This window comes from Sebastes fasciatus, chromosome 19 (assembly GCF_043250625.1).
Source record: "Sebastes fasciatus isolate fSebFas1 chromosome 19, fSebFas1.pri, whole genome shotgun sequence".
Lineage (NCBI taxonomy): Eukaryota > Metazoa > Chordata > Actinopteri > Perciformes > Sebastidae > Sebastes > Sebastes fasciatus.
Genome location: NC_133813.1, coordinates 16914028 through 16931026, shown reverse-complemented (window position 1 = coordinate 16931026; position 16999 = coordinate 16914028). Strand labels below are relative to the sequence as shown.

The window sequence follows — 16999 nt, the reverse complement described above, 5'->3', positions numbered from 1 at the left end:
CCCTGAGGGGTTAATTATACGTAGAATGAATAAACTCTTGGGCTCAGTGTCTGCGGTAGGAACCTTGTAACCCTTGACAAACGTTGGGGGAGGAGAGAAGAGAGGTTAAATGGTGGCATGTCACGGAGTTATCAGGAAGTTCCTTTGGGTTTCAAAGGTCCTATCTGTGTTTGGAGAAGGTCCGACAAATTCTTTCAGATTTTCACAGGTTGTTTTTCTTTAATAGCTCAACCTGCTACATACCAACTCAGTCTCACAGGAAGGCGTATAAATAGCACAAAATTACAATGACATTCCGCGTGTCATGAGGACGCATCGCGTGTCATCTGTACCCCACACAACTAAACTACGGTAACAGCCGCAATTTGGTTTATGCAACAAAAAATAAAATAAGTACGTAAACAAAGTAAAATACATACGGTAACAACGTTAAATGAATATAGAAAACACGTCCCAAACGTCACTAAAAGACGCATGCCAAACGAGAGTAAACCAAAACAGTGGTGCCAGAAAACCAAAACAATGAGCTGAAAGACAATAAAACACTTCATATACCTGAGGGAAAATGCTGTGTGGAGTGATACTGTTGGTTTGTCACTAAGAGTGACAGCTCTTATGTTAATATCAAAATAGTGGTTAGAGCAGCTTTAAGTACATATCCAAATACCAAATATATACAAGTAGCATTATTGTAAAAAATGCTGTTACTGTAGTTTTGAGGGAAACTACCGACAGGCAGGATCTGTTGTAACCTCTTCGTTTATAGAATAACAAAAAATAAGACATGGGTGAGAAGAAAGTTGCTGAAAGACAGTTTTGTAATTAGAATTAACCAACTCCATCTGAAATCTGAAAATCTGTGGCTCTCAGCCTCCTCAAGACACAAATCTTAAAAGCGAGTCAGGAATTTAAAGTTTGATTTTTAAAATAGGCGAAATCATTTCCCGAAACACCCGGGCATTGTAGTTTTTGGCAAACGTTACTCAAACAGGAGGAGACAGTGCATTTATTAGGGACTATTTTTATTTGGTAGATTTATACACAAGTTCCACGGTTTGTATGACATCATATGAAAAACTGAATCCTCCTTTTTTGTGAGTTTTACTACAAATGTCCAACAACATGTGACACACGTGTTAATATCCACTACAGTCTTTTCAAAATAAACTTCTGTCTTCACAGGAAACAACTTGGTTTGGTTTTGGCTACTTATGTGGCGTAACTTATACGGACGAACTTCCTTGTTCACGATTACGTGGATTACATACGAATTGATTTCGTGGGATATATACTAATAATACTTCATTACTTTTGAGTATTTCTGGCAGCAGGACGGTGTTTGTGGGATTGACTCAAAATAACTACAAGGCCTATGTTTATTTTTATGGAAAAAAACATGTGACAGTGTAACAATGGTGCTCATTGATGTGCTTTAATAGTTTTTGGATGATAATGGAGCTCTATATGATGCATAAACATAGAAATGCACAGTAGTAATTATCAGTGCTTAAAATGACTTTAAAGAAATCATCAACTAAGGCAACAGGAATCTGAATAGACACATGCACACACACATCAGCAGGAGTTTAGTCACCATGGTAACCATCATCCAGTCCCTCCTCCCTCCCTCCATCTCGTCTCCCCTCTCCCCCTCTCCCCCTCTCCCCCTCTCCCTCTGCTCGGCTCCAATCCGCGGACAGGAACGACACGGGGGGGTTGCTGCTCCCATCATGCTTTGCAGAAGGAAGCAGGAAGTCAGTGAGTGAGCAGCAGGGTGGACGGCTGTATAGACGAAAACAGACTGATGGTGAATGCAGAGGCACCAGTCAGGGAGGTATGGCTGATGTTGCCTCCTGTTTGCTCCTCTGGTCCGCTTTGGGTGAGTCCTCACTCCACATTTGACTCATTTGAAAAGAAAACGGTGTCTAAAAAATCATGCTGGACGGCTGAGGAAGCTTGTAGATGGTGGAGCAGACAGATGATGCTGCTGCCGGTGGATTTAAAGGGGCAGTGCAGTAATCCTCTTGGACTGAGAGGTTTTTTGCTTCACAGTGAGGGGTCAACAAAGGTGACAAGACAGGCGGAAACTCCTGACATGTTCCGATTGTTTGCTTTTGTCTTCCTTTTGTCCGTCAGAAGTGATATTCCAATCTTAACTGTGACTGACTGTATTATAAGACGTAAACTGCTACGTCTTCATACCGACAATGATGCCATTCAGTCCAGCATATAATCCACACAGGGACACACCCACACACTTGCACACACACACACACACACACATACACACAAACAGACCCACTTTTGTTTCAAACAGTGACTTTTTATCCCTGATTTTAAAGAAAATCAGAAGCTCAGTCTTAATCTCAGAGTCTTGTTTCCTATTAGTGATAAACATTACATTGCCAGCATTTATCCCCTAAATGATACATGTTGTACCCTCCATTCATAGTGTTTCAGTAAGCTTTTAACTAGGAAGTAAGCATTGCTGTCACCAATGAGAGGAGCTCCACTGCTCAGTTCAGCTTGAAGATTTGATGTTAAAGATTCATTCGTACATGTACTAAACACCTCCAAACCAACACGCCCCCAACAAGACCTAAACGCAGAGGCTGATGTCCAACAGCTTCAGACTTTGTACTGAGAGTGCCAGACAGACTGCACCATTGTCCATACACATTCACTCCAAATCATGCAGGATTTGTATTACTGCTAAATGCTGTAGTACTTTGGATTTCTGAAGTTGTTTTCCACCATGAAAACATTGTTTTCCTATATTAACCAACTTGCAGAAGCTTTTCTTGAAGCAGGTAATCCACAGAGAACATCATGCCTTTCCCCTTTTTTGTCACTGTTGTGCTGTTGTGCTTTTGACACCAATCTGAACTTGCAAATAACAGACCTTTGACCACTACATGTACAGACAACATGTTCACCTTTCTCAAGCAAGTCTATACCAGGAGATTTTCCATATATAATGAAATAAACAGAAACCTGGAAAAGACAACAAACAAAAAAATCAAATCACTCTGCAAAATGGTTGGAAGTAATATTATTCAACCCGATCTCACAGGAAGGCGTATAAATATCATGACATTACACGGACATTCCGCTTGACATCGGAGCACATTTTATAGGCTTTTTGCGCGTCGTTTGAATGCAGTTAGGTTGAGGCAACAAAACCACCTAGTTAGGTTTAGGAAAAACGTTGTAGTTGGGCTTAAAAATAAGTACGTAAACTAAGTAAAATATGTACAGAAACAACGTAACATAAGTATGAAAAAAATGTCACCAACGTCACTAAAACCACGTCACTAACATGGTTGAAAGTCCTGTGTTTGTTGGACCCATACACCTAAAGCTCCCACCCGCCATAAACAGTCTTTCTCACTTTTTATTCTACGTCACTAGCTCTGAACGTAGCACACAGATGCGTTTAAATTGCAGTCAATATAGACTGCAGGGCGTACAAATGACAGGACAAACGCTAGAAAGGCGTTCTTATTGCACGCTAAATGCCTTGTGCATTATCGCATCATTCATGTGCCTTTTGGTGCGTATGGGCCGATTACAATATGGAACATTTTCGAGTAACTCCGATGTTACCTTTTTTAATCCAAGTGTGCAATGTCCAACATTGTGTTTATTCAGAAGAACGCTATCCACCTTTTTTCAATCTCAAAGTGCAATTAAGTGTGTTTTCAGAGTAGCAATATTTAGCTGAATGACAAAAGGAGCAGTGTGTTAAGCTCTGGTTGGTTGACTATAAAGCATTTAGTGAGAATATCAAACCACTTTTTAAATGATACATGTGATTGTATTGATAAATTTGATTAAATCTGACCTACAAATCAGGTCAGATTTTCATAGTTGCATGGCTAATGCATAGGATAAATAGGAAACAATAAAATATGCACAAAAGGTAGATCAAGATCATGACATTACAGTGTGTTGGTTTTGATTCAACCTGGCAGGTACACGTCATCGTCAGTTCCACTTTTCCACTGATGCCTAATCTGAGCATATTTGCTACGAGACACATGATATAGGTTGTATCTGGTGCAGTTCACACAGATAACAGGGGCACCTCTTTGCTTGTTGCACCTCAGGCGCAATTGTTACACACATTTATCTTCTGTTTGCTCTGTGCCTGTCTGTAAACAGTATGACACGCTGACATACGAGCCTGTGCTCATTTCAGGCCCGGACCTCCTGAGCGCTGTGATCCAGTAAAAAATTGACTGGATTTAACCTCTTGCCCAGAGTGTCCTCCTCTACACACACACACACACACACACACACACACAAATTGTTTTCTCAGTTGGTGCGAATGTTGTCTAGCCCCACCCACTCTTGGCGACCAAGCCAATAGGGAACTGAGTGTCGGTGAGCAAAGGGCTGCTCTTATCTCACTATTCATCCAGCAGAGTGCACACTCACATCTACTGCTGTCTGACTGGTCGGATGGCATCAGAGACACAGAGAGAGAGAGAGAGAATGAGAAGAAGTTAAGGCAGTCAACACAGACTTAATTTCAATACGAGACTCGTGGTCCTGTTTGACCTTGTGGCAGTGACTCTGCAGGTGAGTGTGTTTTCACACATTATTGAAATGACCACTGATGCTTTCATAGTTGTTTTTTATTCCTAAACGAAAGCATCTGAAGATTATTATTATAATATGACTGGAGTTGGAGAGTAGATAAAGTTGCACTAGGGCTGACCCAAATACTTTGAAGATCGTTGCCATGGTAATCGGCCTCCAAATCAGTATTCGAATGCTTCAGTTTTTTGTTTTTTTATACATAAGTATGTAATAATGTATGAATCCTAAATATAAGGAATAATCCCACAACATTATTCATTATTCATATTCAACATGAATTATTATTAGTTATTCTCAGACAAATATGGCTGTTTGTTATGTGTAGAGGTGTGTACAGTAGTGCAGCAGCGGCACTGAAACGGGGGAGATGGAGACCGACAGACAGAAGAACTTGTCAGCCTGTAGCGGCGCACCGTGCTGCGAAGCTTCGAATACCTTCAAATATTTCTCATTGAAGCTTCGAAACCAAAATAAATTGTATTCAGGACGGCCCTAGTGAGCACAGTTCTGGTGATCTGCAGGTGTAAAGATGTCTATGGCATACATACATTGTTTCATAGGTAATTTAGATAATATTAAACCTGCAGCGCCATTAACATTCTTTCATGTGCTAGTTTGAGCATACAATCATTAAAGTATTCTATCAACTACTTTTGGACTAGTAATAATTGGGTATATATACTTCTGCTCTTAAATCAGGAGGATTTACCATTACTGTTTCATATGGTTTCAGTCTGACAGAGTTTTCTGATAAAGAAAAGATCTCCAGTCCATTTTGGAGAGCAGTAATGAATTGGAGATGTAACTAAGTAACTGTTCATCAGGGTGGCCTTCACAGGAACAAGTTTTGTATTTTGACTTGAGTCATTTTCAACATGAGTTATATCTAGTTTCTTAAATTCAAGCACTTGAGAAGGATATTTTAGTAGTAATCAATGTTTCCCATATGATTTTCTTTAATGTCAAATCAATAGAGGAGCTACAGGAAAGAGTCCTAAAACCTGGAAATGAGTTAGCATTTTAGCACTTTTGGTTCCCTCATGTGGAAGTCAATGGGTTTTTTGGATGGGTTATTAGTCAGATGCCTCGTTGTGTATACTCACGCTCATGTGACTGTGTAGTTAGTTTATAGCCTACGGTTAGCTTTTTACTTCTGGCTATTGCATTTAGACTTCAAAATTCATAAAAGTGGTGTTCATTTCTGAAGATTATCTCGCTGAACAAAATGTGTAAGTATCATAAACGCATGTGTTTTGCCACAGAGCTTCTTTTCTGCTATAATCCAAAACCCAATGGAAAAATCCCATTGGCTTTTTGTCGAGGGAACCCAGGGCGATGCTAACTTCCTGGTTGCCTACAAAAATACGTCATCCCTGGAGCACTCAATTGAAACTTGCCTCTTGACTCTGCAAATTCAGTTAAACATGAAGGCTTGAACAATGATTTGCATCTTTTTCAAAAGCACCTCTTCTATATAAATCAACGGAAGTCAATATTCCCACCTTTTGTATTGGGCTCTTGTTGATTCTTGTGCAAATTTAATAGACTTTTTTCCGATTATCAAGTGGTCAAACTATCAGCTGTCACAGTTACGTCATGTTTTATCTTTACACTTTCAACTGTAAAACACTTTCAACTGTTTTACCGTTGAAAGTCGATAAGGACAATAGTCCTCGCTTAAGTTGTCGGCACTGTTTTTGAGGTCTCAGCAACTCAGGGTCAGACTGACGACTTTAATAATCATGATCATAAAATTAGGTTATCTTTACTACAAAATAATCATACTTTAATATATGTAATATCTGCACATGCCTATAATAAATAATCATTCATTTTATTTTAGTTGTTGTCTATTGTAGTAGATTAAAAAAAAAGTTGATATTGAAGACCTTATATGACTTGATGTTTGTGAAAAAAATACACTGTGCTTTCTGTTACAGAGAACTGTTTCAGCTGTGAAGTCAGTGTGTCGTTATCTTTGTCCCTTTAGACTTGAAACATGACTGGATAGAAAACATTTCAACTATTCAGGAAAGGCAAAGGAGGGAAGCTTTCAGGTAATTTCCAAGCAGTGGTGGGGCGCTATTATATCACATGATTAAAGGCAGAGAATATTGATTAGATGCGGTTTACAGAAACAGCTTGGATCAGATGTTTACCGCGCTGTTCAGGGTTGACGCTGAAGTAAATTTTATTGTTTGGTTCCAAAAGGTCCTCGGTGTGACTCCCGTCATGTTCAGCAGTTAATCAGGTGTCTGTTTCTCTACTTGAAAGAAAACCTTGTTTAGGTGGACATTTTTTTATCTGTTGGCAGGAGTGTTGAACGCAAATGTGAGGCAGTACTTGTGTTCTTTTACTTTATGCGTTGTACCTCAAAGCTGCAGGCTCATTATTTATCTCCTGTGTCTTTTATCTGTTAAAAATGTCAGGTTGGATTTATAAGACCCATAAGAGCACAGACTGTCCTCTGTATCGGTTAGTTTAGAGGGTAATTTCCAGGCAAAGTGAACAAAGTGCAAACTGAAAAAAACTAAAACTGCCTAGAAAGATCAACAAAGTAGAAGAAAAGCATGAGGAAACTTAAATCTGATCAAAACAACTGTAAAACAACAAATCTGATGTAAGTATATATTAAAAAAATCATTAGTCTATTCTTTATCCCCCCATCATATCAGTCCGAGAGAGTTGCCAGTGCTGCCCCAGGAAGTCTAAATCACAGCACATACCAGCGTTGTGATAGTAGAGGCTGATAACAAATCATTTAGAGAGCTTTATGGTTTCTGTGACACGGTAATCTCTGCTGAGATGCAGCTGCTACTGAAAACAGCCAACGTTGTGAGAGAAAGGCCCTCAGCAACTCGTCGATCACTAGCTTCATTCATGAGTGTCATGAATGTGTTGAACATTGGCTTTCATTTTATTTTTAGTGTAAGTTAAATAGGTGGTTTCAGTTATAGGGTTTTTAAAACCAATTGACTGGTTTCACAGTATAATTTTCTATGGAAACACACTGAAACAGAATTTAGACCATCATGTAGGCTAATGCTGAAACCCTGTTACAACTGTAGGATGCATTACTGCCTTAATGTTTAATTCACAGAAGAAAAACGTTTTTCTAATTAAACACTTGAGATTGTATGTCAACGGATGTTGTAACCTACAGTATGCTAAGATTGTAAGTAGCTAGTTGTAAGTAGTAGCAGAGCAGAGCTATGACCAAAATATCAACCTCACAGTGACACTAGATGAAGTCATGGGATCACCCAAGTCAGTGTGGATTCATCCTATTGAGCAACCGGATATCACGCCATAGCGTGTAATAGGCCTGCCTGTCCACCGGAGAATAGCGTGTCAGTGTCATGTTTTGCCATGTGCAATACCAGCAGGGGGCAACAAAACCACTGACTTAGGTTTAGGCAAAAAAAACACTTACTGGTAGTTAGGTTTAGGAAAAACGTCATGGTTGGGCTTTAAATAAGTGCATAACCTAAGTAAATACGTATGAAAACAACGTAACATCACTACGGAAAACACGTGACAAAACGTTACTACAAAACACGTGACAAACGTCACTAACATAACTTACAAAACAAAACACCTGTCTCGAACACCGGTCTCCTGATTTAGAGTTTAATGTTTGTTGGACCCATGCGCTCTTTCCCCCCTTTTATTCTACGTCATTACATTGCAGTGAGTCAGTACAGACTACATGGCGTGTAAATGACACGCCTAAAGCAAGAACGGCGTTCTCATTACACACTTTAGCCTTTTTATTATCGGGTCATTCACACGCCTTTTCGAGGGACCTGGCTGTATAGAGACAATGCATGTCTGAACAAAATTTCACGGCATTGCCATAGAGCCACGCCGCTAACGTGGCTAAAAATGTCACAAGTTAGCATCCTTTTCCATTTCTAGAGATTTTTTCTATTTTCCATAAGCAGCACCAAGATTGATTTCACGGGGTTTCTTGCAGTCCATTTCCTTTTCCTCCTCCCATCGCTCTGACATACTTTTATAATAACCCTGTCCTCTCACTCAACTTCAACCTACATTTCAGACCACAACACAACAGCACGAGATAGATGACCCAAAAGGAGTGTTGCACTGATATCAGTGTAGCGAATAGTTAAAGATGTCAGTGAAGGACTTGCATAAATGTGGACTAAAGTGGACAATATACCCCAACACTACATGTTAATAAAACATTGTATATTTACAGCAAGATGACTACAGTTCACTTTGTCCTATGACCGTCTCACAACAGCACATCTTGAGTCACTTACTAACCTGTGCACTGGGAAATGGAGAGCCCATCACCCTTATCACGAATGATACTGTACAGTCTGTACTATTGCATAACTATTCATTGAAGTTTAACAGAACTGCTGTCTGGGTAAACTGATTGATTTGTACATTGGGTTGTTTTGGAAATTAAAAAAAAGTCACTCACTATAAAACACTGAGAATTCGTAATCCTGACTGAACATTCACACAAAGGGTTGATCGAGAAGTTTAAAGAATGATGTACCAACCCAAAAAAACAAAAAATAGCACTGTTCCTATAAAGTAAAGTAAATGTGTAAATGAAGTAATCTCCACTGATATTCACTGTTTCCATTTCCTCTCTCCCTCCCTCATGTTTCCTTGATGATGATCTCCCAGGAGCACAGCTGACCACATTATCCACCTCCCCTCCCTCTTCCTCTCACCTTGCTGCCTCCTCTTCCTCCCTAAGACCATGGAGGAGGTCACCAAGGTCACGCCGCCACCTCTCCTGGAACGCCGGGCCCGCCATCGACAGCCCACGGTTTCAGTCCTCAAATCCAAGCTGAAGCAGGGCGTGTCCTGCTCCGTGCCCAGAGTCCGATCCACCCTGACCGGGTTCTTCCCCGTTGTGCGCTGGCTGCCTAAATACAAGCTCCGAGAGTACGTCTGGGGCGATGCGATGTCCGGGCTGATCATTGGTATCATCTTGGTGCCGCAGGCCATCGCCTACTGCCTGCTGGCAGGAGTACAGCCCATCTACGGTTTATACACCTCATTTTACGGCAACATCATCTACTTCCTCATGGGGACGTCCAGACATGTCTCTGTGGGGATTTTCAGCCTCATGAGCCTCATGGTTGGACAGGTAATGGATCACAGGTTGCAAGCAATGATCAGGGAAGAGGTCAATTAAGATAATTGATTACTGAATGCCACTGGGGATTGTAATTTTTTTACAGTTTTATTTCTTAGGTTTTAATCAATTTATTTATTAAGATTTCTTCTTGCCTGCAGGTGGTGGATAAGGAGATGTTACTGGCAGGTTTTGACCTCAATGAGGACTCCACAGCGTCTGGCCCTGATGTGTTTAATGGCACTCTGGGCACTAACCTCACAGCTGGTAACCTTCACAGTGTGGAGCTAATGGGTCTGCAGTGTGGGGAGGATTGTTACTCCATCAGCATTGCTGTTGCTCTTACATTCCTGGTTGGTGTCTATCAGGTAAAGGATGCAGGTTGAATTTTTGCCATCCATCATGTACATTTTGAGATATTTAATTTGATAAGTGACTCACGTTGTCATTCACATCCACTCTCTGTCTCTCCCTTCTCGTTCCTCTTCCTCTCCTGCTTTACCTCCCGATCTCCTCACCAGCTCATGATGGCCGTGTTTCGGCTCGGCTTCGTCTCTGTATACCTTTCGGCTCCCATGCTTGATGGTTTTGCCACGGGAGCCTCTTTCACCATCCTCACCGTGCAGGCCAAGTACCTGTTGGGTCTAAAGATCCCCCGTCACCAGGGCTATGGCATAGTTGTCGTCACCTGGATCAACATCTTCGCCAACATTCATAAGACCAACATGTGTGACCTCATCACTAGCGCCATCTGTATCTCTGTATTAGGTAAAGACTTCTATTTTTACATAGTCCCAATCAGATTCTCAGTCACTGTTATAAACTTCTTCAGGTGCTTCTAATTAATGATATACTACACTTCCCAGAATGACATGGGACGAGACATCCAAGCACTGCCCATATACATTCTTGATTTTCTTTAATATCGAATAACACTATGAATTTTGTATTATAGTGGCAGGAAAGGAGATCCAGGAGCGCTACAAAGATCGTCTAAAGATCCCTCTGCCGACTGAGCTGGTAGTAGTAGCAGGAGCTACGCTGGCCAGCCATTTTGGGGAGCTGAACAGCCATTATGGCTCCAGTGTTTCTGGTCACATCCCCACAGGGTTCATTCCTCCCCAGGTGCCCAGCTTTAGTCTGATGCCACGGTTGGCACTGGATGCCATTCCTCTTGCTGTCATTAGGTAATGTGCAACACATTTAACAACATGTTTGCTTAGCATGGACATGTGTCTCTTATCTGGGTTGTTACAGATGCAATTTAGCTGGATTATTGTGTTGCCAGGGGGACATGACCTCATTATCTGATTGAACCTTCTCTCCAAAATACACACAACTATGGCATTTCCTCCTCTATTTGCATTCTGAAAAACATAAAGTGGCTCATTTGAATGATGGTAACCACTCGTCAATTAGCTCTTTAATACGTCTTGAAACAGATTAAAGAGATGTCCCCATAAAACAACAATTGAGTCTTGAGATTTTATACTAGGCAAGGTTAAAAATATATATTTTTTCCATTATTGCTTCTCCATTTTCTCAGGAATTGTATTAGAGTTTAATTAACATACGGTAGATTCATATTCCTTAGCTTCTTACCTTTCAAAGGAGACCAGATATATGCATATAAGCCTTATGTTTGAGGAGCTATTCCTGATTCATTTAGGGTATGTTATTTTAGGTGTTTTTTCCAAGGGATGGGGCTAGGGCATAACGGGTTAATTAATACGATTTAACGATGCAAAACATAAAACTATCTTTCCCTATAGTAATTGCGTAAGGGAAAAAAACATGCAATTTTATTTACATTTTTGTTGGATGCCCTAAATGCATGTTTACATCAGGTCTAAAAGGGCCTTCATGCTCTTTTGTGGAAAGATTAATTCACAGCCTCAATTGGTAAACAAACTTTCATTTTATCTTGTAGTTTTGCCTTCACAGTGTCGCTGTCTGAGATGTTTGCTAAGAAAAACGGCTATACGGTTCGTCCCAACCAGGAGATGCTGGCCATCAGCTTTTGTAACATCATCCCCTCCTTCTTCCACTGTTTCACCACCAGTGCAGCATTGGCAAAAACCATGGTGAAGGACTCAACAGGCTGCCAGACACAGGTGAATTTCATACTTTTGAAAATGGTTTGACATTTCTTGGAGTTGATGGCAAATTCTTGCGATGAAATGGTTTCCAGGAACATGACTGAAGTCTGTCCTGAGGCCATGTGTAGATTCAAATGTACAGTATTGTATCTGTTCATGTTAACTCTCTGGAAGACCCTCACTGTAAAATCTCTCTCTTTCTTCCTCTGTCTCTGCTTCTCTCCATTTCCTTGCTCCTCCATCAGGTATCCAGTCTGATCAGCGCCCTGGTCGTCCTTCTCGTTCTCCTCTTCTTCGCGCCTTTCTTCTACTCACTCCAGAAGTGTGTTCTTGCCTGTATCATCATCGTAAGTCTTCGTGGGGCGCTGAGGAAGTTCAAGGATATCCCGGCTAAGTGGCGTGCCAGCCGGAACGACGGCATTGTTTGGCTGGTCACCATGTCAGCCACGGCTCTGATCAGTGTGGAACTGGGCCTCCTGGTCGGAATCGTTTTTGCCATGATCTGCGTCATCTATAAGACCCAGAACCCTAAGGTGAGTAACGGACTTGATGCTGATAATGGTTTTTGAAGGCTGATACAAATGACAATAATTCCAGCATGTTAAATGACAAATATTGGCCTTCCGTAATCTCGTAATTTTATCTAATCTCATGTCTGACGTTAGGTCTCTCTTCTGGGCCGGGCCAATGACACCGATCTTTACGAAGACGTCGACGAGTACAAGAACCTCATGCCACCACCTCGGGTTCAGGTCTTTCGTTTCCAGGCTCCTCTGTACTACGCGAACAAGGACTCATTCCTCAGATCCCTCTACAAAGCTGTCGGAGTTGAACCTTTCTTGGAGCTGACTAAGAGGAGAAAGGCAGAGAAGAAGGCCAAAGAGATGTCCTCGAAGCAGGCCAAGGCAAACGGGGATAAAAACAACGGAGAGGTCTGCATAGGACTCGTCCAAAGAGAACTGGATTTCCACGCGATAGTTTTAGACTGCTCTGCCATCCCATTCATAGACTCGACAGGCATGGCCACATTTAAAGGGCTGGTCAAGGAATATAAAGAGATAGGAGTGAGTGTGCTCCTTGCCAACTGTAACACATCCGTCATCGATACCCTGCAGAAGGGGCAATTCTTTGGGGAAAATGACAAAGACATGAGCAGCGTGCTGTTTCATGCAGTTCACACAGCAGTTCTTCATGCAAAGAGTGCATCTGCAGAAAGCAGGTCAGAAGACTCTGTGGTGTAGCGCGGATAGAAGGAGAGGGAATTTAGGTATGCCATCTTGCCACCTATAACAATACTGCATTAGATAGCTTCGAGGAAGCTTTGTCCAAGAAAACATGGAGGTACTTGATCTGCCCACTGAGCATTCTTTTCAAGATATACAATGCAATTTCACTGCTGGAAATAAAACTAGGTCATCTATGTAGTAAAAAGGTGCAATTATGTTTTAAACTGGTGCCCTATGATTGAAGAAAAATATTTCCTATTGCTCAAAAGGAAAAACTCCTACAACAACCAGGATCCTTTAAACACAGTCTCACAGCAGTTTGTGAATTAGTCACACAATTTAATCTATTTGATTCATGCACAGAGACATGAATTTCCCTCTTTTTTCTTAAGGCTCAGCATGACAACACGTGTCAATTTCTGCTCCAGTCTTTTCAAAATAAAACTACTTATTTAGGATTAGGAATAGATGGACTTGGTTAGGTTTAGGCAACAAATTACTTGGCTTAAAATCACACCGGAAGTGCCGTAACTTAATCACAGAAGTTCTGTGACAAGAACTACTTAGTTAGCTTTAGAAAATGATCGCGATTTGGGTTAAAATAACTCTGGAAGGGCCGTAACTTAAGTACGAAGGTTACGTGGCGAATAAATCAACTTTGACTTGTGGTTTCAGATGGGACACAAACATCGATCTCCTGGGTGAAAGTCCTGCGTTTTTTGATCCACCCATCCACCCCGGCCTCCTCCCTACGCGACGTTCGCCGCTCTTTATACTTCCCATTTCACAATTACGTGGATTACATATGAATTGATTTCGTGCTGACCACGAAATAAATGTGAAATTCGCGTCTGTGTACACAAATCAATATATTAAATTTCGTGGCTATTTCACAAACTTCTGTGCGACCTTGCTGATCTATTGCACACGGGGCCTTCCAAGGTCCCTCTCAGGCCACTCCTTTATGGAAACAGAAGCGTCTTCTTCCTCCATACATTGCTCCACCGAGCTTGTGCTGCATAAGTAGCCCTTAATATCTGATTCCGAAATTATATCATTAAATAGTTTTTTTTACAAATACACTGGTATTTTAATCAGTTATTCTGGCATTAAAATAATATGGTGGATGGACCGTTTTGCTATCTTAGTTTGGAGACGCTCCCTCCTAAACATCCCCAGTACAAAAAAAAGAACAAAGTACAGTGTGAACAAAGTTCAGATTTTCGGATGTATTTTTCTTTTCAATACAGGGGAGGGGACACAGAGAGAAATATCACAAAATAACCCGCCGCTGTTAGATAAATGTAAAAGGTACAAGGCCTGACGTAGTGAAAGAATAACTTCCAGGATAGTTCCTTTTAAGTTGCTGATTAATATCTGGGTCTGTCACATAACACATTTGTGTCACTCTATCAAAAGCAACATTCAATTCAATTCAATTTATTTTTATATAGCGTCAAATCATAACAGAAGTCATCTCGAGACGCTTGCAATAAAAGCAGTTTTAACTTTTTATATCACTTTAAGCCTTTGGCCAAAGTCCATAATGGCTCTAATCCAGGAGTCCAGAGGTCAGACATAAAAATTCAGCCACTATCAACGGTATTTCCTGAGGTGCCAACTATTACAGTGTACCTCAAAATCGTTTCTAAAAGGCCAGTTAAACTCTTCCTGACTTAAAGAAGAAGCACTCGTTCGTGACGGGAACAGAGGCTTTACTTGAATCAAAAGGATTGAGTGCTTTTTCAGCCTCAGTCTCACACAGAGAGAGCATAATTCCTTCAAACCTGGGTTTATTACAACATACTTGTACTCTTGCCCTGTCACCTCTGTCACCCAACAATGACAGCTATATCTGTTCTTGATCTGTTCCCATGAAAATAAAGGATTTACACACATCTGCAATCTCTTCTCAGGTGCTGGATGAAAGTAGGTCATCATTTGGTGCTTTTGAAAGTTATATTTTAACTGTTGGCAGCAGGTGATACCATATGTTTTATCAAAATGCTTCACTGCCACTGGTGTGTTAAATCAAATGTTTTGTGACTTGCAAAATAAGAGCAGTCTCTTTGTTAAATCACTGTTTTCCTTATGTCTTTCATCCTGTTGCTGCCAAGTGCAAAACTTTGATTAAAAGAATAACAATGTCTTGAAAGTAGCCTAACTTATGTATGTAATGCTTAAAAAAGGATGTATTTCTACTTTTACTACTTTATCATAAAGTGTTGATGAACTGCCATTGTAATAAAATGTAGACATTCGTGTTTGTAAATTGAGAAGATCATTTTGTATTTTCATACACTTTTTTCCATGTATTAATTTAACTTGAATTGTGATGATTACATCACATGTTATAGGGGAAGTCTGTTTGACTTTTTTGACAGTGTTGACATTCAACACCCATATACAGTACAAACACTGCCTTAATGTTCAATACTTGAATTAAACTGACAAGTTTCTAGTGAAGAGCTTGTGTCTGACATTATTTCTATTAGTAACAGACGTTTATCATATCAAGGGAGAGTCTATTAATGACAAGTGTTACTTATTTAACCAAAGGAAGGAATATTAAAGCTGCACTAATCAATATTTTCATATCGGCATTTGATCAAATGACTACATGTATCCTCATTCACACTGGTTTGTCTATCTTACGAAAAGTTATTCCTCATTTTTCTTATGTTTTACGAATGTTCAACAACACGTGACGCACGTGTCAATTTCTGCTGGTTACATGCATACAGTCTTTTCAGAATAAACTTCCGTCTTCACAGGAAACAACTTGGATAGGTTTAGGAAAAGATTGTGGTTTGGGTTAAAATAACTCCAGAAGTGATGTAACTTAAAGTATGGCAGTAACGTGACAAATAAATCAACGCTGACTTCTGGTTTCACACGGGATACACTCACTTGTCTCCTGAGCGAAAGTGCTGTGTTTTTTGACCCACCCATCCACCTCGACCTCCTCCCTATGCAGCGTTTGTCGCTCTTTATACTTCATGGTTCACGATTACGTGGAATACATAATTGATTTTGTGGGATATACACGAATTACAGTGCATTACTTTTCGTAGGTATAGCTATGAACGGTGTATGAGAACAGATGTAAATGTGAAAGGGGATCCTTCATAGTGAGGAAGCAACATAAACTTATGACCCGATTCTGCTGTTCCTTTCTGCTCTATGGAGTGTTTCAGCGTCTTTCAGCTCATTGTTTTGGTTGTATGGCCCACAACTTTAATGTATTACTTTCAAATAACATTTGAAAACTCAGCAACAATCTGTCTCTCCGGAAATAATATTGTAGTTATTATGGATAATCTAAAACCATCAATGTAAACAGTTTTTTAATGGCATTATTAATACAGTGGACAGCCTAACGATGATAAATATGAAGAGAAACACCAAAAAGTAAATGTGATGTTGGCACTTTTTGTCACTGGAGCTGAAGCTTGTTTCATAAAAAGAGCTAAGGTTATAATTATATATTAAAGTGTAAAAGATATTACCACTAATTTTCGAGTCAACTACATCTTTAAAAGTCCTCCAAATGAAAGTTGACCAAAATGATGATTAGTGTTGACAACCTGAGCAGCTTTAACAGGTACCACTATGCTGCTGTGTCAGACTCCACACAACTATCCATTAGTCCATGAGGTAATATACTCGTGGCTATCATTTGCCAACACAGTTATCATACTTTCCAACACTTACAGTTTGTCTCGTGGTGGTCAAAGTCATTCTGAATGACGGCACTACCACAGCATTTCATGTGACTGTCTGCCTCTCGAAAACAGAAAAACAGACACACGTTTACATGTAGTCCATGTAATTATCTATAGCATAGTTACACATTCAGGTATATATTTCACTTATTAACTATACACATACTAAGAGTCAGCTGTTTGTCTGCACCAAGATTGTCAATTATTAAATAAGTCATTAAT

At 40.3% G+C, this 16999-nt stretch overlaps 1 protein-coding gene across 1 annotated transcript; it reads left to right on the top strand.

Moving 5' to 3' along the window:
• The first annotated feature begins 1821 nt into the window (after positions 1 to 1821).
• On the top strand, positions 1822 to 15514 carry slc26a1 (solute carrier family 26 member 1). The gene is given in 9 exon segments (XM_074618841.1): positions 1822 to 1879; positions 9271 to 9294; positions 9297 to 9739; positions 9889 to 10095; positions 10249 to 10495; positions 10683 to 10914; positions 11658 to 11841; positions 12072 to 12359; positions 12492 to 15514. Coding segments are annotated over 9 exon segments (2244 nt in total). The 5' UTR covers positions 1822 to 1836; the 3' UTR covers positions 13068 to 15514.
• Positions 15515 to 16999: the final 1485 nt, after the last annotated feature.